At 50.7% G+C, this 27093-nt stretch overlaps 1 protein-coding gene across 26 annotated transcripts; it reads right to left on the minus strand.

The window, feature by feature from the left end:
• On the minus strand, positions 1 to 22435 carry LOC125413135 (uncharacterized). Of its 26 annotated transcripts, none has more exons than XR_015735223.1 (9): positions 21801 to 21945; positions 21264 to 21440; positions 18962 to 19029; positions 7762 to 8017; positions 4713 to 4878; positions 3564 to 3665; positions 1835 to 1967; positions 1624 to 1695; positions 1 to 267 (listed from the first exon to the last, which is right to left on the minus strand). XR_015735223.1 is itself a non-coding variant. In XM_087897374.1 (9 exons), the coding sequence occupies exons 6-9, from the start codon at positions 3623 to 3625 to the stop codon at positions 252 to 254; spliced, it is 258 nt and encodes an 85-aa protein (XP_087753500.1). In that variant the 5' UTR covers positions 3626 to 3665; positions 4713 to 4878; positions 7762 to 8017; positions 18962 to 19029; positions 21264 to 21440; positions 21801 to 21946; the 3' UTR covers positions 1 to 251. The 26 variants fall into 26 exon arrangements, 2 of the variants coding, with proteins under 2 accessions (XP_087753500.1, XP_087753499.1); XM_087897374.1 differs by having other exon boundaries at positions 1624 to 1670; positions 21801 to 21946; XR_015735218.1 differs by lacking the exons at positions 1624 to 1695; positions 1835 to 1967 and adding an exon at positions 5542 to 5726 and having other exon boundaries at positions 21801 to 21946.
• Between the last annotated feature and the right edge of the window lie 4658 nt (positions 22436 to 27093).

Consider the following 27093-nt stretch of genomic DNA (forward strand, 5'->3'; position numbering starts at 1 on the left):
TTCAGTCCACAACACTCTTTATTGGACATGGGATAGGATTTAGGGATGCAGTCGAGAGACAACAGGAGAAATAGATGGGACGGTGGAACAACTTGCTGGAAGTAACCAGGTAACCAAGCCCTCATTTCATAGCTCTGGAAAGAGCTGCCAGGCGGTGGCATCTCTGCCTCTGTCCACTTCTGCTTGCTGGAGCCAGTCCCTTTGAAGTCTGGGAACACATTTTGCCTTGCAGGGAAGCGCAGGGTGAGGTGTCAGGTCTTCTCTGGCCTGCAAAGAGAAATTGTCCAGAGTGGGAAAAAGGCCTGTTATCTCAGCATAAGGGAACTAAAGGCAGGAGGATTGCTCTGAGTTCTAGTCCAGCCTGAACTATACAATAGGACCCCATATCAACTCTCTCTCTCTCTCTCTCTCTCTCTCCACATTCAAATGCATATGAACACTCACACTCACAACACAATACTCATGCACACTCACACTCATGAATAAAAGTACTCATTGAACGGAGACCTCAGTTAGGAGCAGACAGAGGAAAAGTCCCCTGTAGTGTGGTAAGGGTAACCTCTCTTCCAGAAGACAAAAAGCCTACTGTAAGCATCTCCACCAGGCCACCCCAGACCACCAAGGGCAGGATGTCCTAGATGAGACTCAGGTCCTGAGAATTCTACAACCGTGGTCAGAGCCCAGAAAACTTGGTTATGAAGGCAAAAGCCTAAGAGAGCCATGTAGGGGTATTTGACTTCAACAGATGGATAGCTTCTTTTCCAGGCCTGCCTTCAACCCCTGGAAGTGGCAGAGCTTTCCTCAGAGACTCCTGTGCCATTGGGTCTGGCTCACTGAGCTCTGGTCCTACAGCTGAGCTTGGAGTTTGCTCCACAGGAAATCAGCATTGGGAAGGAGGGAGGGAGGGAGCCCCGTGTGAAGTACAGAGACCTCTGCTTGCTCCTGTGGACCTGGGGAGAGGGTCACTCGGATTTCACCCAGGGCAGATTAACGGTGACAAAAGCCAACCAGTAGCCAAATTTAGGAACCTTTACCCACCTGCTCCTTAACCTTTGTTTGTTTTTTGTTTTTTCGGGACAGGAATTCTCTGTGAAACAGTCCTGACTGTCTGGAACTCGCTCTAACTCACAGACATCTGCCTGCCTCTGCCTCCCAAGTGCTGGGGTTAAAGGCATGGCCAGCCTCTGCTTCTAACAAGGGAATTATAGGAAGAGGAAGGGATCTCAGCCATGTCCCTGTGTCACCAGCTCCACTCACTGTCACCCACCTGGAGGCTCCTCAGCCTTTCTCTCCTCAGTTGCTCTTCCCCCACCATTGCCAGCCCTTAGCTTTGACCTTTACTGGAAGAACTGGGCTGAGAAGTCTGTATTTGCACCACACTTCTGAAAGACTCCACCCCCTAAGGTAATGACTACATTTATAAACTTTGGTTCCTCTAGCCTTGGGTCCCAGGTCACCTGCAGGCCGCCAGAGTGCTTCCCCATCCCCAAAGCTATTGCCTGACTGCCTCCATATTCCCCTGCTCCTACTCCCATAACTGGCTGGACCTGGGGACCAGCAGGAGAGGCTGGGGTGTGGCAGAGCCTGAGAAAGGGTTGTAGATGGGACTGGGGTAGAGCCTACCGTGGCTGGGGAGGAGCAATCCAGATGACAGGGTCAGCCAGGGTCTCCTAGCAACAGTAAAGTGGCAGGGGGCTGGGAACAATGATATCATAAATTACCCAGCCCTCCCACCCAGCCCCCTCTTGCAAGGTCCTTTCCCTCCCCACCTGCCTCTCAGCCAGCTGGCCCTGCTCAGCACTACCGCTCTCCCAGCCAGGCAGCCATTCCTCACCTTCAGCTGGTTGATAAAGGGAGGGACTGAGTTCTCAGGGACCAGTTGGAGCCTTCTCAGGAGTCCTAACCTCCCATCCACCGGCCTAGGAAATGGCCCATCCCTGTCTCCTGGCTCCTGCCTCCCTAGGGCGCTGATAGGGGAAGAAAAGAAAGTTCCAAAACATGAAGAACATTAAATGGAAGTCCCCATGTCTTTTTAATTTTTTTATTACATTTTGGGGTGTGTGTGCAGGCCACGGCGCATGACGCACGTGTGGAGGCCAGACGACAACTTTTGGGAATCAGCTTTCTTCCTCCACACAGGGGTCAGGACATTAGTGCAAGTGCTCTACCCAGTGCGCCATCTCGCTGGCCCCACCCCCGAGTCTTTAAGGGGCATTTAAACTTCATACCAAGTTAACTAAGTCTCAATGTCCATTTCCCACATCAAGGGACAGGAACTGCTTTACAATTGCTAAAGCTGGGTGGTAGATCCTCCCTACCTTCATCTTGTCCACGGTGAACTAAGAGCTAATGTGACAGCAGTATAGATCGTGACTGGCTGGGTGGTCAGGAAACAGGATCCGCCCCCTGCCACCACACCCCCCCCCCCCCCCCCGCCCCATGTCCCTGGCAGCTGGAGATTGAACCAGGCAGCACTGGCTGGCTAGGCAAACACTCTGCCACTGACTGAGCTACAGCCTCAGCCCAGAAACAGGATCTGAACTTCTAGACAAACTGAATAACGCCTATCTTGGCCGTCCTAACACAGAGCCGGGCGGAGTGGCCTATCTTGGCCATTGACATTTGTTATTTCTTTGAGATAGAGTCTTACACCATGGCCCCGGATGTCTTTGAGCTCACAATCTAGCCCTGAATTTTGGGATTACTTGCGTGTGTCACCACATACAGTCTCTGTGGTGCTGGGGAGGGGCCGGGCTCGTGCATAGACAGTCACACTACCAACCGAGCTACAGTCTTAGTCCTGGACATGATGATTAATTTGGTTTGTTTTATTTGAGACAGGGTCTCACTGTGTAGCTCTGGCTGTCCTGAAACTTGCTGTAATGACAAGGCTGGTCTTGAACTTATAGAGATCCTCTTGCCTCTGCCTTTCAAGTACTGGGTTTAAAGGAATGTGTCATCATACCAAGAAATTTGGGTTTTTTTTTTTTTTTTTTTTTTGAGACCAAGGTCTAAGTCTGCCCAGGCTGGCCTCACACAGGCCATTCTTCCGCCCCAGCCTTCCAGGAGCTGAGGTTACAGGTGGGAGGCCCCACGCCTGGCCTTCCTGGCCATTTGCAAACACCAGATAGTGATGCGAGCTTTTAAGGACCATTCCCTGTCCTTCAGGAGCCTGGTAGGAAAATCCAGAGAGGAGGTAGTGCCCTGAGCACAAGATGGCAGCCAGTTGTCATAGCAACAGCAGAAGGAGTCTGGTTGGCTGTGGGGGCGGAGCTGTTATGCCAGCTGGTGCCAGATGGACAATCCAGCAGAAGGCAGCCCTAGCAGGTGAAACTCCACCATGCTCAGGTTCTCCTCCATATGCCAGCCTCAGCCTGGTCCTCCCCTCCAGTTCTGGAGGCCCCAGTGCTGTTGATGAGGGCTAATGCCGGTGTCGTTCTCCCTGACTCTTGCTTGCCTGACAAGGAACAACTGTGTCAAGACAAAAGACCTGCCCTGCGCAGAGTCTCTCCCAACCATGGGCCCAAGGTTCCCAACAGATTCAAAAGTAGCTCACTGCTGACCATTCCAAGGACCAGAGGATCAGAAGCTGGAAGCCTGTGGGGCTGGGGTTGCAGGTCCTCATTCATTTCGCTGAACAGAGACTCCATACTGCCTGGTTTATGCTGCTTTGGAGAACAACGAGAGAAACAAGCGAAGGAATAGAATCAGCTGTAGGTAATCTGAGAACAAGCCTCCTAGTTACTAGATCACTAGTACCAACCAGCAAGATGCCACCCTCTAAAACAGACCTGAGACCCAGACAGCTCCAGGCACTGAACAGGCACCTAATGTGACTCTAATCTCCTCAGCTGGCGTCCCAAGGCCCAGGCTTCTTTGGAAGACTGTAGCTTTAGTTCTTCCTCTTACTGTGTCCCTCGACATTCAGCATTGAACACTGGACATTGCACGCTGCCCTACAAAGGGCTATAAAGTTAGGGCCCAAAGCATTGATAACTTGCCTCTTACTCCTCTACTAGCAAGTGAGGGAAACCAGACCCTGTGTCCTGACCATCTGTCCAACCCTAACTCTGTCTTTTGTTGTACTTCCTGTAGACTGAGCCCTTGATCTGAAGTCATTCTGCTGTTTAAAGTGTTCCAAACCCAAAGAGCAATTAGAAGGGCCAGGTAGGCAGCAAGGGCTTGCTGATGAGGGAGAGATATTTCTCCACTGCCGCTAAGCAGGAAGGGATGCTGAAGTGAGGCCAGGAAAGATGCTGTGGAAAGCCTGGCATCTTACTTACATGGCAACCTGTGAACCAGCAGTACTTCCTCTGCTCCCACTTGTTCACAGAGACCCCCCTCAGACCAAATCCTGAACCCCACCTCCCATTTTTATTAGCCCCTTTCTCCAGAAGTTTCTGAGTGCAGCTCCCTCCTTTCCAGTCTAGCATGAGTTGGCATTATAGACCTTGACTTAAGTTTTTAACATGTGAGCCCAGAAACCATCACGTTGTATGCATGTGAACTACCTGGACGTTATGCACAACCTCTTGGCCAGGTGCCATGTTCTAGTATCTCTGAGCTGACTTCCTCGAATCCCCACCATTAAACCAACCTTCCTGCTTCAGTAGCTAAGGCTCCACTTCCTTTGAGGGACAGGCAAGTCCCCAAATATACTTCTCTTTCTGACATCTACTTCCCACCGTCCACCTCCCCAAAGACTCTAATACCTTGCAAAGCTGCTTGAGTGTTCTCCAGGAAGCCGCTGGGCACACTGCAGGGCAACCACTGGCCTGAGGTGAGTTGTGTCTGCTTTCCCACTAGACTGCCCGCTCCACAGGGCCATACCTCGCATGAATGAGGCATTCAAAGAGCCTTTTGGCTGTAGGCGTTGACCTGGAGGCATAAGGGAGAGGAGGGTTTGGACACATGAGTTGGCACAAGGAGGGAATGACAGGGTTTGGTGAGATGGATTTGGACACGGGGCAAAGCCAGACAGTGCTCACGGTTTGAACCTGAGGCTAGAGAGATGGTTCAGGGGTTAAGAGTACTTGTTCTTCCAGAGGACCTGGGTTAAGAACCCAACACCCACATGGCAGCTTACAACTGTCTGTAACTCCTGCTCCAGGAGATTCAATGCTTTCTTCTGACTTCTATGGGCACCAGGCACATATGTAGTGCACATATATACATGCAGGCATTTACATACAGAAACTAAAATGAACCCCCAAGATGAAAAACTAAAAATTTGAACCTGAGGATCTACAGGTTTAGAGGAAAGAAAGCAAGAGTGTTTTCTTGGGCAAAAATCATACTGGTGAACGACTGGACTCCCTGAGTCGGAACCCTCTTGAGCTCTGCCACCCCAGAGGCTAAAAACACAGCCCCCCTCTCAGTGTTCTTTGCAGTAGGACCTGGGCACATGTGACCGTTTCAGGCTCCAGGCTTAGGTGTGAGAGCTGGACAGAATGTAACTCTGCTGTTTTGAGATGAGTGAGCGTTTCCACTGTCAGCAGATGATGGTAGGAGTGACTAAGGGGGGACATCAAGGGCTGACACCTCTGTGTAGAGCTGGCTGAGTGAATGAAACCAGGAACAGCCTAGTTCAGCTGGAGCACAAGAAGCAAGGCCACGGTAGAGGCTGGGAAGAGCAAATCAGCATGGAATTGTCCTCAGAGGGCAGGGAAGTCCACTGGCCCAGGCAGACGGTGAGTGGTCATAGAGAAGGCACAGTTTCCAAAGAGCTGTGAAGACAGCAGTGGCCAGCCTGCTAGTAAGCAGGGTCCTTCCATAGCCCTCAGACCTTTTAGCTGCAGATGACACCGGCTCTCTCCTGCTGGTCTTCTCAACCCTGATTCTTCTAGCACCCCTTTGGCATCATGCACAGTCTTGAGTCCTTGGGATCTGTACCCGGTGATGAGCGTCTCTACCGTGCTGCTTAGATGCCGAACCTCATAGTTCTTCTGGGGACACCCCCTTTTTATCTCTCCCCCTCTTTATCTCCCTTTTTAACGTCACTGATAGCAACGTTCAGGTTTATTCCTGATCAACCAGGAATTCTTCCCTATAGTGTCATTCTCCTTCAGATCCACCACCCAGGCCTGGCTCTCAGCCCATATCTCTCCAAGTCGGCCATTTTATAAGCGCCAGCTACCTAAGATGGCGGCTCCTCTCTTCCTATGTTTCCACTCCCACAGCCTCACATCCCACCCGGCTTTCTTTCTGAAGTCTGATTCCAACAAGGTGGGGGGCCCCCGACTGAGAAGCCAAGGCCGGAGGAAGCAAGAGAAAGAAAGGACAAAAAGGCAGCCCCTTGGCATCTCTCTTTGGCATTTGAGTTCAACCCGGGAGGGAGGGCAAAGGGAAGAAAGAGTGTAGTATGAGTCTCATCTCCATCCTCTTCCTACCACCCCCCCAACTCTCCCCCCACACTCTGATGAAAACAAAATCTCTCCCTTTTTCTCTTCTCCACCCCCCCACCTCTTTTTTCCTGGCTTCTACCATGAGCCTCCTGCAATGCAAATGAACTGTATTATGCAAATATATGCAAATAAGGCTTAACGAGCGGAAGGAGGGGGCAGAATGCCTAATGAGTAATGGTGAGGGTACAGATGGAGAGTGTCAGGAGTGGCTCCCTCCTCCTTTCAGTTCCCACAGCCTGGAGGTTTGCTGAAGGTAGCAGGTGTCCCCTTAGTTCTGGGAAAGTGCAGAAGGCCAAGGTCCCAACACAGCCAGCCACTTCAGCTCAGGAGTCCTAGGAGATCTTGAGGAGAGAGGGGTGAGGTAGAAGGGGTAGGTGCCCACTGTGTATTCTTGCCTAAATACTGGATATACCAACCTCAATGCCCTGTGGGCCTGGTTCTGGGTGCTGAGGGTGGGGCATGCAGAATCTCAGGGAAGATTCCCAGGCAGACCCAAGTTTCTCCTAGAGATGGGGGTGAGAGCTCTTTTTGTGTGCTTTGGGGTTGGGGGTTGGGTTGGTTACTATGGCAACATAGCATAGAACACCCACCTCCCCAACATTCAGCCCCAGAGGACTTAGGGGTTGGGGGTGGATAATGGATTGACACCCCTTGATGCCCCTGCCACCTGGCACTGCCAGTCGGAGATGGCAGCATCAAATATGAGAGAATGGCCCCTTTGTTTCTAGGCTCACGGTGTTGGGGGAGCAAGCATGGGCACACAGAAGGGCCTTTCCCAGGCCCTGTTCCAGTTTGCATGACTCCTGCTGGCCTCCGGAGACTCCTGGGGCCATCCGCTGGCCTCTATTCTCTGGCAGATGGTGCCCCCCTTGCCTTTCCTGCTAGGTAACCCTGCCCCAAGCCTTCTGCAGGGTTTTCCCTTCAAGCCTTCTCAGACAGTGAGAACAGTCGGCCCCACCTCCTCCTGGTTCTCATGGCTACTTCACATTCCCAGACATGCATCCTGTCCTTCTGTGTGTAAGGTCCCTTTTGCGACTCCTGCCAAAACTGGGCAAGGAGATTCCTAAAGGGGGAATCAGATTCAGAAAAGGTTAGGCTGGATTCACTCACCAGCTGTGGATGATCCCCCCTCTACACACACACACACACACACACACACACACACACACACACACACACACAGAGAGAGAGAGAGAGAGAGAGAGAGAGAGAGAGAGAGAGAGAGAGAGAGTTATATACGACAGAGGGTGAGTGAGGTTGGCTGAGACTCATTTAAGCTTTAATTAACTGTATATTCTATGCCTTCCATGACTCGCATGGAATCCTTCCTACCAGGACTGTCATTCAGTGTCCTCACCAAATTCAAGCCCAGTGTTCCCGAGGCTGCCGTGCCACACCCCTAGCCTCTTTCCGGAGACTTAGGCAGATCCAGAATATTGGGCTGGAGTCTGCAGGGATGGAGCTGAGAGGGTCTCCACGCTCCTAGATCGGTCAGCAGACTCACTCGCCGCTGGGAGCTGTCCGCGGTGCTGGATGTCACTGGTCCTCACATCCTGATCCACAACGCAGAGAGAGGGCGGGCGGGTGGAACACCCACCCGCCCAGGGGAGATGCTAAAGGGAAGAGAAGCAGAAACATTTGGATACAGTAAAGAAAGACAAAAGGCAATTTTAAAGGAAGTCTCCCTGCTATTGGACGGGAGGAAAGCGCTGGTGTCAGTGAGACCTGAACTTCCCGCCCCTTCATTCTAGATCTTCAAGCTCAACGTTCCCCAGAATCCTTTTGAAAAATTCACAGACACATACTAGGCTGAGTCAGTGCTTCTACCCTTGGGGAAGAGCAGGGCTGAGGTCAAAGACAGACCTTTAAATTCCATTCTAAGTACTAAAGTCTCCACAAGTAATTTAGAAATAAAGATGAAAAAGAGATGGACCTGCCGAAGCATTATAGATATAGCAGGGGATTGGGAGGAAGGTGAGTGTGGTCTCTAGACAGAGATGAGACTGTACCTATGGTGCAGATTCCATGGTTTCACTCCCTCTCTGATTTTTGGGCTAGGCCAAGCCCAGACATCTGCATGGGCCTGGAGGGTGGTTTTAGTGTGTAGCCAAGTCTAGAAGCCCTGGTCCAGAAGGAGGCAGATAAGAAAAGGTGCCTGAGCCACTGGAGGGAGAGGTACCCTTACCAAAGGTAAGGACAAGGAAGAGAGAGGCTTAGGGAGAGGGACCCTCATCTAGGCCCGGCCAGGTGTCATGCTTGTCTCTTCTGTACTGTGGAAACTCAAATCACACAAGGCAATGGGATGTGCAGTGTGGCCACAGGGTGCTCTCACACAGACCCCAGGGAACGGGGGTCACAACCTGAGGGTAAGCTATTCCCTGCAACCAGAGGGTCCCAGGGAGGCAGCCAAGGAAGGTAAACAGCAACAATGGTTCCTTTCAGTGTCCAGACTCCAGCCCTTCAGTCCAATTAAAGACACAGCAAACAGCAATTCAGCCGCCTTCAGCCGCTGTCATAACAAGCTCAGAGCTGCCTTAATGGGGAATTAGGGTAGGAGGAGGGTGTCAGTCTAGGCCTGGCAGAGCCTGGGTGGCAAGGAGCCTCCCTTTTTTCTCACCTCTCTCCTAGCTAAAAACACAACCACCCACCCTTTCTTTCATAACCCTGAGTTCCCCATTCTCCTCAAAAGCCCCAAAAGTTCCCTCACTTCCCTCTCCTCCTCCCCTGCAGTGATTTGAAGCCACCATTAACCTAAACCCACTTATCTCCTGGGGAAGTTGGCCCATCTTGCCTATTGGTACAATAACCCATCTCCTCTATTGTGGGGTCTTTTAAAAATTATTTTCTTAGCCAAGGTCTCAATGTAAACAAGTTGGCCTTGAATTCTGGATCCCCCCTGCCTCAGTCTCCTGAGTATTTAGATTATAGGCATGATCCACTAAGCCCAGCTCCTGCTTTTAGTAACTCTAAAATCTAGATGTTTAATGGCAGAAGGTTGTTAACTATTGTTTGTACATTATGTGTAGGTCGGGTTACCAGCCACATATGTGCTTCCTTAGGAGAAAGAGCACAAAGTCAGACATGCCTGTAATCCAAGCCTTGGAAGCTGAAGCAGGAAGAAGCTAGCCCTGTCTACCTTGTGAATTCTAGGCCAGTTTGGGGTGAATGTGAAACTGTGCTCCACTATGTGGGAGAATGACTACGGATAGTGACAGGAACCCAGCTCTTCTCCTAACAGGCTGGTCTCCTCTAAAAGGGTTACAGTTCTTTGGTCACAAGCAACCTGGGCAGGTTGAAGGCACTGTGTGCGTGCCATGCCTAAGACCAGGATTCCACATCAGTCTCACAAAACAAAACCAAGTTGTTGTTTTGGGTTTTTTTTGGGGGGGTGTCTTTGTTTTTTATTTTATTTTTGAAAAGGTCTCACTATGTAGCTCTGGCTGTCCTAGAACTCACAGAGATCTGTTTGCATCTGCCTCTGAAGTGCTAGGTTTAAAGGCATGTGCCACTCCCAACTCAACAAGACCTTTTAGATGCCAAGAAGGGCCTGAGGATGTTGGATCTAGGTAATCAAGTAAGATTTTAGTTGGTTATTTACAAGAAAACTGCCTTCAGCTGCCCGGATTGAGAGCTTTACAAAAGGACATAGACAAGGGTCTGAAGAAAAGTGGGCCAAGAGAGTAGCTGAGAGCCTGGAGAGTAGCTGAGAGCATAAGAGTAGCTGAGAGCCTGGAGAGGCGCTCAGTGGTTAAAAACACTGACTGCTCTTCCAGAGGACCCAGGTTCAATTCCCAGCACCCACATGGTAGCTCACAACCATCTGTAACCTCAGGTCCAGGGGATCCAGCACCTTCTTCTTGCCTTCAAGGATACTACATGTATGGTGCATAGACATATATGCAGGAAAAGCACCAACACACATACACACACACACACACACACACACACACACACACACAACAAAACAAAAACAAAACTTTTTTCAAAAACTTTTAAAGAGAGGAAAGAAAATCAGATGTGCATTTGGCTTCCAGTGAATCTGTTGTACGAAGCAAGCCTTGAACACAGATGGCAGTTATTAAGCCCCGGCAGGCTGCGGCTCCATGATGGAGGTTCTCGGTTGGGTAGCTGATGGAGTGAGACGCCAGTGAAGCAGGGTGCAATACCATATAGAGAAGGGAGGGTTGATGAGCCTGGTACAGTGGCTCAGGCCTGGAATTTCAGCATTTGGGAGGCTGAGACAGGAGGATTTTCATGAGTTTCACATAAGACTGTGTTACACTCTGTCTCAAAAGCAAAAGAGAGACCCAGGGAGATATTTCAGTGGGTAAAGGTGGTTGCTACCAAGCCTGACACTTGAGTTCCTCCCCTGTGCCCGCATGGTTGCAGGGGAGAACTGACTCCCAGAAAATGTTCTCTGACCTAAAATGCATGACCACAGACACAAAACAAATAAAAAGGTCAAAACAAATATTTTTCTAAAACATAAAGGAGAGGAGGGGACTACAGGTGTCACTATGATTGATTGCGTTTAGTAAACTCCGTCTGTTTTCTATGGTTTTTGCCTGTCCACATCCTAGCATCCCCAGTTGCCCAGCTGAGTTTCCTAGCTCACCATGGAGCGGTGTATACCCACCCTCCTCCCAGTCCCCACACTGCTGATCACCTACTGGGAGACAGCTGGACTTCGCAGTCACTGGCTGCCCTGCTGAACCTCACCCACGCAACCACCCCACCAACACAACCACAGTGTGCACTTAAAGAAGACACAAGCCCTGAAAATCCCCAAGTTTCCTTTCCCTAAAACCTTCTGCTCTCTTGGAAAGCCTGTGGTCCGATGTGCTCATGGGAGACAATAATATAAAACCATTGTGGTTTGCAATTGAGGCTCTAAGTCTCCTGGGGATGGGCCCCAGGGGTCCAAAATAGACATTTCTTTTAATTTTTTTTTTGTTTTGGTGTGTTTTGCATGTGAGGAGGGTCTAGGCTGGCTAGGAACTTGCTATATAGACAAGAATGACCTTGAATTTCTGGTCCTCCCTCCTTTACTTCCCAAGGGCTGAGATTACAGGCCTGGCCTGATGGGGTCCTGGGTGCCCTGGAATCTATTAGGTAGCCTGGGCTATACACTAGCAACACTATTCAGGAAATATTAAAAACAGTAATGATAAGAAAGCTATTTTTGCTGGTGCTTCTCCTCTGCCCACAAAAATTCCTGATAACAGTGAGGTTTCTCTTCTCTCTACTTCCCTCCTCCTCAAACCCAGCTGGATCCCTTGGGTCTCACTTGCTCTAAGATAGAGTCCACGAAATGAGCTTTGGGTGTCAAGCTGTTGAGTAGCTTCAGCTGCTCACTTGGGTCTCTGTCACCTGGGCTAAAGGCACTCCCTGGCAGTGGCAGATGATGAAAATGAGAAAGGGGCCTGCGTCTCTGAATACCACATGCCCAGCCTAGAACAAGCTCCTTTTCTCAATTTAGGCTCTACCTCCTCTCATAACCAAACAAAACAAATTCCAAGCTTCTAAAACCGCAAGAGGCCAATAGGTTCTCCCACCCCAAAAGGCTAGAGGAGACACACAAGGGTGATGGACTCCCAAAAGCCCCAAATTTTGAATTTGAATTCTCCAATACTTCTCCAACATAATACAAAATTGAATCATAATCTTCTAGCTGTAAAATCAAGTCCTGGGAGGGATTTTTAAATTTATAAAAGACACTGGAGTCTGGGCAATGATATTTCGCCCAGTTTTTCTGCTTTTTTTTTTTCTATCCTTATAGCCCGTTGTCTTCAAGGGTCAGGTGGCCTAAAGTCCAGTCCAGAGCCATTGGAATGTGGCGGGAATTCCTAGCCCTGGTCACGCTCAGTAGACCATCTTCTCCACGTAGAAACACTCTTTTACTAAAATATTTAGGTCAGGCCAGACAAATAGATCCTTTTTGCAGGGCCCCAATTAATCTCTCTAATTCTCTGCTTTCTTGGGCACCACGGCTACAGATTCCTTTGTGTTTGAGGTCCTCGGAGCTCCTGGAGGACGTTTGTTCCTTCAAGAGTGAGGCTAGAGCTGGAAGGTAAAGACCCCCGACTTTGGCCATTAATGTCAACGCGGCCTGAGAGAGTCTTATTAAACTTCACTCAGGTCCTGAAGGTGCAAAGTGAATGTCAAGATTCTGCCCCCACCCTAGCTGAGCAGAAGGTTCTCTGGCCATTCCCCACGCTTGCCGGTGGGTGTGTGTTTGCTTCCGCACGGCCCGACTCCCTAATGAGTTGTTGGCGTGTGCATATTTTTAAGCACCCCACCCAGCGACAGCTCCTAGACCTGTTCCCACCTAGACGATCTCAGTTCCCAGAAAAGCTGGGGGCTTCAGGGAACCCACCAAAGCAAAAGCCAGCTTTCTAGAGATACCCTACGAACCTCGAACTCCGCCAGTCGCTTCGAAGAGCCAAAGGGAAGCTGCTCACACCAGTCGCCCGCTGCTGCTCCCTGGAGGTGTCCAGACCGGGAGGGGTGCTGGCACGTCTCCCACAACCTTGCAACTAGATTCCAACGACTCTATCTGTCCCGGGAGCAGCTTCCCCGGGACTAGGACCCGGACTGCTCCGTTCTGACCAGGCCTCCAGAGGCGACCCCTAAACGGTTTCTTGCTTTCTTCTCATCAGTGGGTGGGGACCTCGAAGGTGGCCTGGGCTAAGCAACTCTCGAAGACGATGATCCGCCCCAGCCCCCCAGCCTCGTGGGACGCCTGGCGCGGCTTTCCTTCCTGCATGCAGCCCTGCCGCCGCCAGCGTTCCGGGCCCTCTGCGCAGTGTATGGGGTTATTTTTACTTTCGGTTATCTAGCTTTATGAAGACTCCACACCACTCATACAGCTAGATAACCAAAGATAACAACCAACCCCGCCTCCTGGCCGCCGCCGCCTCTTCCACGCAGCCTTCCGCAGCCTGGACCTCCGCAGTCCCGCGTCGCTCGACGGCGGGTGGGGGACGCGCGTGGTGTGGAGGCGAAGAAATGGGGTCCTGAACCTCATGCACTGACACGACCCTCGAAAGGCGAGGAAAGGATGCAACCGCCGACGGTTCTGAGGTCGGAAATCCATCTGGATCCAAGCAGCCCCAAGCCTGACCGCCCATTTCTCACTCCCTTCCTCCTTCATGCAGAAGCGGGGTTCCGCCGGTGCTAGTGGAAGGGCTTCAGGGCCTTTCGTGCTACCCGGGAAGACCACAGGGGCCGAAGCAGAGGCCTCACCCACCTCCCCGGTCCACACCCTACTCTGGAAGGTGGAGTCTGAGCTCCGCGTGGGTGCGGTAGAACCGAGCTCGCAGAGCTGGTCCGAGCTGCGGACTGAAGCAGAGCGAACCAAGAACCTCGGGACGGGAACCCCAGCACTGGGGAATCCCGAGGCCCAGAGGAGAAGCCTGTGGTTGGCGGCGGGGTGGAGGGTGATACCGAGATTCCCCGGCGAGTCTCCCAAGGGCAAAGACCCCACCCAGAGAGATATGGGCGAGCAGTTAGAATGTGGGGCTGTGGGAAGGGAGGAGGGCAGCCAGCTAGGTCGCCGAGCTCTGGACCCATAGAACCGCGAGAGCCGGATTTGTACAAAAATAAATAAATAAATAAATAAATAAATAAATAAATAAATAAATAAATAAATAAATAAATAAATAAATAAATAAAAATAGCCGAAATCACCCGGGGATGTGAAAATTGCCGGGGATCTGAGCAAGAGATGCCCTTAGTTGCTGACTGAGGCGATCTGGACTGAACCGACTGGAAGGCGATCCAAGGGCCGAGAAGAGGGCGTGGGGCTCTGTGATCGCAGGTGGCGGACGCTCGCTGGACTCTGAGGAGCTTCCCCACCTCGTGCCCCACGCGGGTCAAGCCACTTACATCAAACCCAGGGTGCCCAGTGGCGCTGTCCTGTGCAGTCTTCCGGCGCGTTCCCACCCAGGCAGCGCCACGGACGTGAATCGAGGGTACCCGGGCTTACCAGGTGACTGGGTCGAGCGGTAGGCGGCAGGGTGGAGCGGGATCTCGAGTCCCAGCTCCCTCCTCAGCCTTGGCCGCTGCTCTGGCGGGGGCGCTCTTAGGCTCAGGACTTTTCATTCATCCCTTCACACTCCTTCCTCAGGCCAACCTCTGATTGGCTATACCTGGTCTGACGTCACTACTTCATTCCCCCGCCCCTCCCCCCCCCCCCCCCCCCCCGGCCAGTCCAAAGCTGGCAATTGGGGTGCCCCTCCCCCAGAGAATGGGGTGGGGGGACCAATGTCTTCGTGTGGATCCTTAGCCAGCCTTTTGCTGCCTCACCTACTACCCGCCTGCCACGTTTGTAATCCACTGCCATTTGCGGTTCTGATGGCCACCCTCGCTCTTCTTGTAGGTCCTACATTTTCCATTTAGGCCCTACAGTAAGTTGCATCAGGACCAGTGCGCAAAGATAGAAAATAGACTGGGAAAAATTCCCTCAAAGAGAAGTGGTCTTCTGTAACTTCAGTACTGAAGAGGTTGAGGCAGGGGTAATGGCTTGGAGACTCAATGGGTCCCAGCCCCTTCCCAACAGAGGAGTCTTTTTTAGTTCTAATCTCTCCCAAACCGTAGCCCTAATATTTAAGAGACATAAGGAAGGATCTCTTTTGTTCAAAGTTTTTCAACTCAAAACACTGAAGGAAAGATTCTGTAGTTTGAGACTTCGGCTAGGAGACAATGGGTGTGCAGGGGGAGCACATTTCTGCGTGTCAGGTGGCAGCGCCAAGGTTCAATGAGAGAAAGGGTACCACAGCTGAGAATCCAGCCGATTTAGGGACTCAGAATATGGCCCCTTAGCCTTTCCTCCCTCTACCCACGATCCAGGCTCAACTGCACAACCGGCTCCAGCAGGAAGTTACTCTCCAGCAAACTTCAGTACCCATCCTCAACTTTCTTCACCTGGCTCTCAATCTAGTCCACCTAGATGGTCTTTCTCTTGCCGAGGCGCAGAAGCAGAAAGGCACGGTAGCAGTCAGTTGTTGTCGGGCAATATTTGGCTTCTAGCTACAGCAACGTTCTCAAAACAAGTCATGGGCCCTCAGAAGTTGCTATATCTGCCAGCGAGTTGCCTTCCTACTCACCCTCTGCTAGGTCCCTTCTATAAAACTGGTTCAGGTACCCAGATCCTGCCGGGAGGTTAATACCAACCAGCTCCCTTAATCAGGCCCCTAAAACACTAGGTCACCAGCAGTAACATCGTTTTAGCCAGCAGACCTGTCCAGCTTTTCTTCTACCTGCTAGTCCATGGACAGCCCAAGACAAAGCCGGATCTGCATGTTGTTTGCCTTGCTTAGATGGAAGGTAACGGTTAGTAGGTTTAACTTGGTGCTTCTCCCCTGAACAGGAGAATATCTGAATATTCATTGCCGTTAATGTTGGCAGCAGGGGTGTGGGTGGGGCAGGTCTGAGTGAGATAAAGCCCACTGGCTGTTTCCCTGTCAAAACGGTGATAGCAAACTGGAGCAAAAGGCCTGATCCCTCCAATGTCTCAGGGCATTCTCAGGGCCAGGTTCAGCCAGAATTCTCTGTCAAACCTCTACAGTATCTTAAGGCTCTTTTCCAAGAGAGAGGCTAATTAATTAATTTAAGTACTGAATTAAATTAAGCTCAGGGCCTCACATAGGCTAGTCGAGCCGCTACCACAGACTTCCCCCAGCCCTCTTCTCACTTTCTATTTTGTGACAGAGTCTCTAGGTTGCTCAGGCCATCCTTGAACCTACTTTATCCCAGACTGACTTTGGAAGTTTGATCCTCTTGCCTCAGCCTCCCAAGTGCACCAACCAGTTAAGAGAGCAGTGATCTGGGAGCTTTGCCGCCCTGAGTGCTTCACCAATGCAGAACCAATGCAGTACTACAGTACCAACGGGGGGGGGGGGGGGATGGAAGGATGGAGGCCCCCAACATGCCCTTCCAGATCAGAATGGGGTGCCTGGAGGGTTTGGAGGATTCTGGAGCTCTAGTACATTTGCAGAAAAAGGGAGCTCTTCCCAAATACTCTCTATGCAGTCCCCACTCTGAGAAAGGTGCTAAATGCAGCCCCTAAGTCCAGCCCCATAAGGTTCTTCATGTTTCCCCACCATGCCCTTGAATATTTCTCTGCATGATACCTCACACCCTTTTACAGGATGCCACACACACACACACACACACACACACACACACACACACACACACATCCCATGCACACTAAACTTCTCTACATACTGTCCAAGCACCCCAAGAACATTTGCTCTTCCCACAAACCTGCTTAAAAGCCCCTGATGCACCTTTTCCTCTCTCCCTCCCTTCCCAACACCTAGAAGTGTGCTGAAAAGAGCCCAGAACTTTCCTAGCTCAACTTTCACCCTTCCCTGCCCTCTTCAGGGCTCAACCCCTTGCCCTGGAGTCCTGCAGGCTTTGAGGCTAAGAGGCAACTGAACCAGTCAAATTTCCCTCTCAACCATAGCTGTCCTTTTGCTGGGAAGAGGAGAACACACAAAGACCTCTTTGCCCGATGTCCACTCCCTTCCCAGACTCTTAATGGCCAAATTCAGACTCAACTGGGCTTCCTCAAAATTAATCTTGAGGAAGAAATGAGCACACTTAGCTTGGTTCTGAAAAACCTCCACACAACAGATACAGACAAAAGCCCCGCTGCCTCTTATTATGGTTTTGAGTTTTTCAAGAGCAGTTCAGTCTAATGGTATCCAAATTAAGGAGAAGATATCTCACAACAGAATGTGGAGCTAGTCTCGGCTGTCCTGGCCCACTGTACATAGAATCCCACCTCTGCCCAATGCCTGGTTCACAGGACAAGCCAGCATCTCACAGCTCCTTTACAGGGGTGCAGGCATTTTCCAGTCAGTGCAAAAGGTACCTATGCTTGCAGAGGAGCAGAGAACTCTTGGCTCCTTTTAACTGGGATTAGTCTGTAGATAACTCATGCTCTTCCAGCTTGAAACAAGCCGCCCCTTCAACAGTGTCCCTCAAGAGCGAGGAGGCTTTCTGACATATTCTTCATCCACAAAAAGAAAAGGTAGGGAAGGTTCATGCAGAATATCTGAGAAACATGGTCGTGTCAGAGGAGACCCATCTACCCATGAGAAGCAGCAGACCTGCAGAACTCACGGCTGGGCACAATAGTTCCAGAGGGTGAGAATGATTCACCAGTCTCAGTCTCCTCAAAAAGCCCTCAGTCGGAGCAGAGCCCTCTCTCTTTCCACACAAAGCAGCCTCTTCTCTGGTGGCCTGTGACCCTCACTGTGAGTCCTTCTTGGGAGGTTCTGGGGAAAGCATCCCAACTCCTTTTGCTAATGACAATCTGTGAGTGTCCCAGGAGCCTTCATTCTTTGGGGTCCCTGGGATCAAACCCTGGCCATAACTGAAGTCAATGTCCCCCTATCCACACAGCCGCTCACCCATTTATTGTCTGTGTGTCTGAAGGGCCCACAGAGAAAGGAGCATGATTATGCCGTCTGGATACAGCCTTTTGAGTCAATGTATACTTTCGCACTTAAGCGCTTTTTTGAAATAGGTAGTTAAATAATAACATAGTTTCTCCTTGTTCCCAAGATGGGTTTTCTTTGAAGATACAGGCAAGAGCTTCATCTGAGTATAAACTTATTTCTGGGGGAGACATTAATTATTATGACTATTATTAAACAGTATTCTGGTACCAAATATTTGCAATGTCTGTAGAATTGTGGCAAATTAAAGTAATAGTTGGCAGTTAAAATGGTAAATAATGTTTTTTAAAAGGTCTAGCCATATGCATAGATGAAGTTAGGTTGCCTGGAGGCTTGACCTAGAGGAAGTGGCCACTGAGGACACAACCTTCTTCCTCATAAGAGTGGGAGCACTCCTAGCCTGTGACAACACCGCCTTTGCAGACACTCTTGGTCCCTCCACAGTCTCACTTGCCTATTGTCCTGCTCCTACAGTGTCAGCGAGGTGAGACACAGTGACAGAGACGATGAGGGGGCAGCTTATTCGTTCACATCAGGCTCTTCCCTTAAGACCTCCCATGGTCATAAGCATGGGTGTGTAAAGGTGCAGCACACCCACCCTTGGGCCCAGGCATGTACACTCATACCCCGTTAACTCAGTTAACTCAGATAGACTCCATGGAGAAGCCTAGCAGTATCACCTCCCACTCACTCAGCTAAGGGCCTGGGCAAGGGCATTCATTCCAACCTGCACTGCCCTCCTGGCTCCTCTGTCACCCTTGTAGCAATCCTCCTTCTCAAACTAACCACTTCTCCCACATCCTCCATCTCTTCCCTCAGCAGGCTGTGGAAGGAAAGGAGGGTGCCCTTCCCTCTCTATGCAGAACCAGATACAGGGTGGTCTTTTGTCCCCAGGCTGTGTTGTTGCATTGCCTCTTAGCTTTGACAATGCAGGTCACACTACAGAAGAGACTAAAACCAAAGACTGGAGACTGGGAGAGACAGCAAGCAGGGCAGAGAGCTGGGAGAGCCCCAAGGAAACAGAACTGGCTTTCCTTTTTCCTTCTCCACCCACACCACCCTCAAAGCAAGGAAGGAAATAAATACCCAAAGTCAGAGATGCCAGCCGCCTATGACGACATCGATGAACAGATGAAGTGAACAGGCCGCTGCTCCTGTTGAAGGGAGAATACAGAGGTTAGCCCTCTTCCCCACCATCGGCAATCTCCCCAGTTTTTTCCGTTTTGCTCCCCAATTCAATCCTTAGGGTTCAAGTCTGCCCAATTAGGCCAACAAAGGACTGGGCACCTCCAGGTCTTTCAGCTGATTTCTGTTGGGTGACTCTGACCTCACTGCCTATCCTTCCCTGCTACAGCTCCACCCCAGAGGCCCAGCGCCCCCAGGTGAGCTTACCTGGAGGGGCTCTCTCAAGGCGACTAGAAGCCCACCCAACCCACTGCCCTCTCCTCACCGATTTCTGCCATTCTTGGGCTATGACAGTGCATAGGTGGGTGGAATGAAGGGCCTGGGTTAGGGATCTATTTCTGTCTGCACTATAAACTGTGTGTGCATTAAAGACATTCTCAGTCATAGCTAGGCCTGGTGGTACACACCTGTGTTCTCAGCACACAATAAAATGGGGCAAAAGGATCAAAAAAGTTCAACACCTTTAAAAAATAATAATGAAACAAGATCTTTACAGTCACGTTCTCTCCCTTTCCTTGCCCATCTCTGTCTTCAGACCCTTGTATCTCTCAGGATCCGGAAAGGCAAGGCATGAATGTCAGTCTTCCTCTTTTCGTGTCCACAAAAGACATGAATACAAAGCAATGCTTATTATTTAATGTTCGGAGTGGGGCTCCACACATATTTCACAGTGTCTCTCCGGGTCTTTACATTTAGATTACATTAGGGTTTAAGGAACAGCATAGTTAACTCCTAAACAGATGCAATTCTATACTAATTCTATTTTTTTTAAAGTTGCCTCTTAGCTTTGACAATGCAGGTCACACTACAGAAGGAACAGGAAGGAACCTAAATGCAGAAGAATTTGGGAGGGGAATAAAAGAGAGCTGGGAAGTAAGAATGAGCCTTAAACCCAAGTCGGCTTTCTAGAAGTGTTCTGCACACCCCTTTCCTAATTCCCACACCCAGCTCAGCTGTACTGGAGGTCTCCATCTGTAACTGTTATCAAGAGTTCCCCCTCCCCTCTCTACTGCCCTGTGAGAAGTCAGGTGGTAGGGCAGGTAGGCACCTCCTGCTCCTTTGACCAGATTCAAAGAGAACTCAGCGGTCCCTCTCTTTACCTACTGCTGCCCAGCCACCCCACCCCAGGCTCACACAGTGCTCACACGGGGCAGTGTTAGAAGCCAGCCCACTGTACACAGAACATGTGTGTGCACATGTATGGCAGCTGACAGTCTCTCCTAGGAGCCTCGTCTCCTCTGCTCCATAGGATTCCAGACTGTGTATCAGAAACAGCCTGTCCCTGGGGACTTAGGGCAGGAGAGTGACTGCCTCTTCCTCATATCCTCATCTTCTCAAAAAAATTAAAAACAAAATCCAAAATCCACTCCATGAGGGAACAGCTCTATTAGGGTCAAAGTGAAGCAAGCAAGGAGAGAGCTCCCCCAGCCCCACATCTGCCTTCACTGTCCGTCCACTCATGGGAACAGGGTGAAGAAGAATAAAATTAATATAAATTCTGTAAAATGGTTTTGGGGTTTTCCCTAATTCTGGCTTCTACTTTCCTAGAAACACTATGCCTTTCCTCTCACCCCAAAGTCCCACCAGGCTGGTTCCTCCCTAAAACCCAGTCTCTGGGACAGAGAGGAATTAGGCAGAGCAGGAAAGGCGAGGGACCTGGAGCCCAGGTTCAGAGCCATTCCCTCTTCCCCAGATCCTCTCTGTACTCTCCTTCCTGCCTCTCCGGCTGCATTAAGATGTTGGCCGAGTCTGGGGGACTGAAGGGAGGGGCGGATTAATAGGATCAGTAGCACTGTGACCCTCCCCACCCTCCCACCCCAATCTCATTGACTAATTTACTGAGCTCTGGGCTGGCAGGGTCTGGGTAGGGAGAGAGATCAGGGGCCTTTGGCCTGGGGCAGAGCCCTTGCTTCCAGCACCGGATAGATGGCCTGGATGCCCAGGAAGCAGGGGTAAAAAAAACCTGTGGGCAAGAGGCCAATTCCACACACGCCTCCTTGTCGCCTGCCTCCTTCTATGGACCCTCCTAAATCTTCACCAGCTTTTCTTTCTGTGATTGTGGTACCAGCCTCCATTAGCCAGGAGGAAGGCTAGGTTTAGCTGCTGGGACTCCTACGCATTCAAATCTAGGGTATTGCTCCCCAACCCTAGCCCAGATACCTGCCAGGGTTAGGACTCTCCCTGGGCCCTAGGGGCTACTTACCTTGCCTCTGCAAGGAGGAGAGGGACGCTGGGCACTGGGCGCGAGGCTGCACGGCCGCGGGTCTCTCCCAGTTCTTCTCCTCTTGTGGAGTGGAGGATGCGACTGGGTACCGCTGACGTAGCATCTTCTATCCATTCAGGAATTTCGTTTGCTTCTTTCTTTCTCTTCCTGCTCTCCCTGGAAAGCCAGGAAAAAAGGATGGTGCCCTACCTTAAACCGTGACCACCACCAAAATAACAGCCTGCCTCTCTCTCTCTCTCTCTCTCTCTCTCTCTCTCTCTCTCTCTCTCTCTCGTGTCTTTGTCATCTTCACTGCTTTCTGCTGGCTTTTCTAACCAGATGCAGGAAGAAGGGGCCAAGGGACACTATTGTTCCTCCAAGCCACCCTTGTCCCCAAGGAAGCAAGGAAAAGAATGAATGACAGAAGCACCCTTGTCCCCGTCCCCAGGCTTCTTTGAGTTTTAATTCACTTTTGAACCTAAGGCTCTGATTGGATGTGTATGTGGTATGCAGAGAGTGGGGCTGAGGGAGACTCACAGAAGACACCCTTTGCGATTGAGGTTGGGGTGTTCAGTCCCACCTTTCCCAAACTCCTCGGCCACCTAGCCCCAACAACTGAATTAATCACACGTTTAGATCTTGGTTGTGAAGGAGTAGCTGGCCACTGGAAGATAAAGTCTGGACTAGGGACGTGGGGGGGGGGGCACAGCTCTTGGCCGTCTAGACAGGAGGGGTGGGACCACAGGCTCAAAGTCGGAGATAAATTATCTTGTTCTTAGAGGACAAGAACGATTTGGAGGTTGGTTTCCAGGGCTGGGGTTTAATATTTGGTGGAAGGTGAGGCCCCCACAGTACAATGGTCGGGGTTCTTTTCTTTCACCCCACTCTCAGCCCCTCCCCTTTTCTCCCTCCCTCTTTTCCTGGCCTGCATGGGAACTCGGTCTGAGCTCAAAGTGATAGACAGCAAGCCTGCATGCTAATGAAGTTTGTCTCAAGTTCATTGTCAAAGCCCCCCTCCCCATGGCCCCTTCCCTTCTCTCTCATACACAAATCTCCCTCCAACTTTTGTCCCACAGATCTGGAGGCCACTTGAGTCTCTGCTGGCTGGCTCCCCTCTCTCCCCCTCCCCCTCTTCTCTCAGTCCCCCTTCTCCTCACCCCTTTCCTCAAATGGGGAGTGTGTGAGAGGGCTTTCTTCTCCGGTGCCTTCCCAGCCACCTCTGGCCCAAGCTTCACTAAGCCCCAAGGAGGAATTCTGAGAGCTGAAGGGATAGTCTTCTGACTGTGGCCCCCCTTCCAAGTCCCCTGTCCCCAGTGCGCAGCCCCGCCTGGACCAGTCTCCCCATCCCAGTGCAGCGCCCCTCCCCCGCCCTCCATCATGATTATTTCGCTCTCCTTGATTACATCTGCTTCACTAGCTCAGGAATAAAGATCCTTTGAGACTAATTTTGCACCCCACCCCTCCCCTCCCCTCTCCTCTTGCCCAGGCTCCCGTTAGCTCCTTTCTCACCGGCTGGAAGACATTGAGTTCCTTGTCTATGGAGCTGGGGGGTTGATAGGAGGGGGTGCCAATGAAATGGGGGGGTCTCTCCAACTCCAGGAGGACGTGTCCAGCAATCCAAACCTGTCCTTCTTTTGTTCCTACAGTCTCTTCATACCATCGCCACCCTCTGGAGCTTGCCTTTCCCCCAGTAACCAGGGGCTAGGGAAGGAAGGGGAGGACCCTGTATTCACCCCACCCTCAATTCCAGGGAAAGACGGGAGAAAAAAAGGGGAAAAATTTAAATCCCCCCTCATTAGCCAGAAAGGAAGCAAAAGGGGGATAATTATAATTAAAAGCAGACAGCTGTGGATCCTGTCTTTTATGTTGCTCCAAGCCTCTGCCTCATTTCTTCCGTCACCCAGAAATCTGCCCCCTACACATCCTAGTCCTAACTCATGCTGGGGGAGACAGGCACAGGACTAGCCACTCCACTTCCTCTCCCCCCCCCCCATGACACTTTTTGGAAAATCGTCTTAGGCCCAGGAAATACTGTCTTCCTCTTCCTGGCTCATAACCTGCACCTCAAAAGGTGGATCTATGGGAGCTGGGGGCATTCAGATGAGAAAAACTAATTCGCGAGTGTGGGGGAATCTTTGTTTTTCCTAAAAAAAAATAGCCATCATATTTATAACGGCATTAATACTAACAATGAACTATAACTCAGAATGTTTTCTCATTCCTCTTTGCTTGGAATTGTCTCAAAGCATAGGAAGGCACAGCTGAAAGCCAGAGAGAGCACAGGACAACAAAGAGGGCTCCTAGGCTAGAGTACACAGATACACACACATTCCTGATCACCGTGGGGTGGAGTTACAAGGCCTATCTCTGCTATCATATGTATTTATAGAACTTGAGCTTAGGCCAGAACAGCAGAGTAATTGTAGCATCATTAGCATATATGCAAATCAGGCAACCTATATACACTGAATGGAGGCAAATTATTATTTATTCCTTTCCCTTTCTCCTTCCTGACATCAGCTCTGGTTCCTCCTGTAGCTGCACACCAGCAATTGTCTGACATTGTAAGAGGGAAAGGTAGCCTTGGAGGAGGAGACTGACAGCAGGGGAAAAGCAAGAGTGATGAAAGTCAGCAAGGAGGTGTGGAGACTGAAGGAGCAAAGGGGGTGACTGCAAGGGAGAAGGTGTGGAGACTGAAGGAGCAAAGGGGGTGACTGCAAGGGAGAGATAGGGACTGCCTTAAGGCAAAGACAGAGACAGTGGTCTATAGAGTGTAGGGGCCAGGCACAGGCCATCTTGATTTGGGGAGCACACAAAAATATATGTATCTGGCTGAGCTGGGGGATACACCTCCACTCATTGCAGGCCTGGAGACTGCACCCCCCCAGAGCCACCCTTTATCAAACCTTTTCCCTTCTATACCTGGTAAGTGGCCAAGACTCCCAAGCAGCCGCTCCAATGGACACCTACAAACCAGGACCAAGGCTGACCTGAGAGCCTTTCTTACCAGGGCTGGGCTGGAGAGCGCTCTATGCTCCAGTGGAAGCTTTAGCCTGAGCTTACTGCGGTCAGACCTCGGTTCTGGTTCTTCAGTCTCTGCAGAGGTGCCCACGATCCCACCACCACTCCCGCCCAGTTCTTATTCCACTCCCCCCATTACTCAGCGTTCACATCATCCAGATTGAGAGACTAGACAGCTCCAGGTTTTATTAATTTCCCTGTTTGTTATTTCTAGGACTTTGCTGGACTGGATGGGACTTGTCTTCCTCTGCCTTGCTGGCCCTGGATGACTGTGGAGCCACAGAGTGGCACCAAACCCTGGTCCCACTCTGCTCAGAAGGAGCCTCTAACTCTGAAGGGAGCGTTCCTTTTTGACTGATTCCAAAGTTCTTTAAAATTTTCCTATTCCATTTATTGTTATTGTTATTATTATTATTATATTATTATTATTATTTTATAGTGAGGATTGTCCCTGCAGGCACACAGTCAGAGGACAACTTGAAGGCATGGGTTCTCTCTTTCTGTCCCATGGATCCCGGGTACTGAGCTCAGGTCATCTTCTTGTGCAGCAGGTGTCTTAACCCACCCTGCCCTCTCAGGCCGCCCCCCCACCCAAATTCTTCTTTTGACATCCCTAGAGATATCTGTCAAATTCTCCTCCCTCCCCCTTTCCTTGCCCATCCATCTGGCATCTACAAAGCCTTTGCCAATGAAGTCACATTCTACAAAGGCAACACAGGAGAGGGGTCACTGAAATCAGGGAAGGGTCTAAAATGTCCCTGAGAGAAATGCATATAAATATTTTAAAAAGCAGGAGCCAAAAAGAGGCAAAAGGAAACAACCTCGGGGTTTTAATCAGATGTTTATGCAGAAAATGAACCTGTGCTCATATGTGCTTGTCACTCACAGCTTGAACATCTGAATTCCCTCACTCCCAGCCAGCCAGTTTCTGTCTGGTCATGTTGACTGGGAGAACTGAAGAGGCAGAAGCCGGAAAACAGGAGAAACTGGGGCGGGTTACTGCCGTGGAATGAGAGGGAGATCCTGAGAGGCACCTGAAGCCCAACCAAGGCGGGGGGGGGGGGGGGGCGCTGAGCTTTCATTCCCCATCCCACAGGAGAGACAGGATAGGACCCCTTCTTCTGCTTTGTCCAGAAACTGGGGAGCAGATTGCAATGACACCAGGCATATTCTGCACTCACCTGGATCCCTTGATGCTGGAAGGCTCCACACAGGTGGGTCAGCTTAGGGTCTATATACTTTCCTACCTCTCCAGTTCTTCCAAACCTCTGGAGCTGCATATGTGAGAAATACCTTGTGCTTATCTTCCCTCCCAGCACCAGGAACTGCACCCGCTGGTCTTCTGCAGGACTTGTGCAGAGCAGGTGCTCCTGTACTTGTGACCAAGCTTGTATTTTATCCAGTGGCATCTGTACACATCAGCCAGGAAAGTCTAGCTACCCTCACTGCTGCTGACCTGGAGCTCAGCTGAGACAGCCCTTCACCCTCAGTTTCTCCCTAAAATTGCCCAAATTTGGTAACTTGATTATATATATTAACTCTACAAGAATCGATGATAAATCTACATCCTAGAGCAAGAGAAGCAAAGACTAGCTTGCCAGCTTGGAATTGGTCCCCAGAAGCTGAAGAGGAACTTTCTGCTCTCCATCTCCCTGCCTGTCAGCATCCACACATCTGTACACATTACTTCCTTCCTAGAACCATAGGTAGCTCTTGTTTGTTTTCACACAAAAAGATCTCCATGTGGGGGGTCCTGGTCAAACACTAGCTCTGTGTTTTGTACAGGTAGGATAGTGTTCTTTCAGGCAAATGCAATGGTTGTCCATTGACTGTCTTGGTGTAGAGCAGGTGGGTTTTGCTGGCAAGTACCAGTGTTGGCAAAGGAAATTAATCTGGCTGGGTATATGTGGGTGCTCTGTCCCTTTCTTCTACCAAGTTCTGCCCCTGGTGTCACCATAACCACTAAGTTAACACTGAAACTGAAACATGTCCCTTACTGGGTGTGAGCAGGTTGGTTTGGCTGTCTGTGCGTTGCTTATATTCTCCATCATGATAGAGTGTAGTCACGCTCTGTGTGTACAGTTTGGGGCTTCATGTAATATGCTAATCTTGTGTGTGTGTGTGTGTGTGTGTGTGTGTGTGGTGCAGAAAGTTGGCTTGAGGTGGCTGTGGCATTCCCAGGTAGCTAAATGTAGGGGCAAGGGCTTGTGGGCCTGAAGACCCTCCACCCCTCTAGCCCCCACCCCGAGGAGTCCCAATTTTTGCCCAGTTTCTGCTATCTCTGTCTACCCCGGGCAGGCCAGGGCGGGCAGGCCTAGTCTGTGTGACCCTCAGGGGTGCTCCTGCCCCTGTGGTTCAGTCTTCCACATTCAGCAAAGTCCACGTAATGGAGCAGAGCGTGGTGTGGCGTGAACTGGCCTGGATGTACTAGGTTCTCTGGGTGGAAGAGTGATGTGTGGGAGCACTGAGAGCCCGCTGGTGGGGACGGGAGGTTGTCCCTCGTTGACCTGCTCTCCCTTGCCACTCACAGAAGATGCTGCAGTATGTTGGTATGTCAGTCTCCCAGAGAGTCCAGTCCCTGAAGTGGGGAGGAGAGAAAAGTCAAAGAGCCGGGGCTTGGGAGCAAGTGGATGAGAGAGATGTGTGTGGTGTGGTCACCTGGAAAAGGATTTTTTTAAAAAAGCAGAACGTTTTTACTTAGAAAGAAATAAAACATTAAAACAAAAGAGACAGTAGTGCTAAATGAAGCAAGAAAGATGAACAAGACACGTTCGTTCGTTCTTTCGTTCGTTCTGTCGGGTTCTGTTGG

This window comes from Myodes glareolus, chromosome 17 (genome assembly GCF_982192425.1).
Source record: "Myodes glareolus chromosome 17, mMyoGla1.1, whole genome shotgun sequence".
Lineage (NCBI taxonomy): Eukaryota > Metazoa > Chordata > Mammalia > Rodentia > Cricetidae > Myodes > Myodes glareolus.

Bases quoted from the DNA above. Each gene is read 5' to 3' on its own strand.
- LOC125413135 (XM_087897373.1), bottom strand. From the start codon at position 20,739: ATGGCTCTGAACCTGGGCTCCAG. The intron at 19,030-20,716 runs GTCCCTCGCCTT...TCCCTTCAACAG, and splicing joins GCTCTGAACCTGGGCTCCAG to GAGCAGCGGCCTGTTCACTT. The intron at 3,957-4,712 runs GTATTAGAGTCT...AGCCCTTTGTAG, and splicing joins CACTCAAGCAGCTTTGCAAG to GGCAGCGTGCAATGTCCAGT.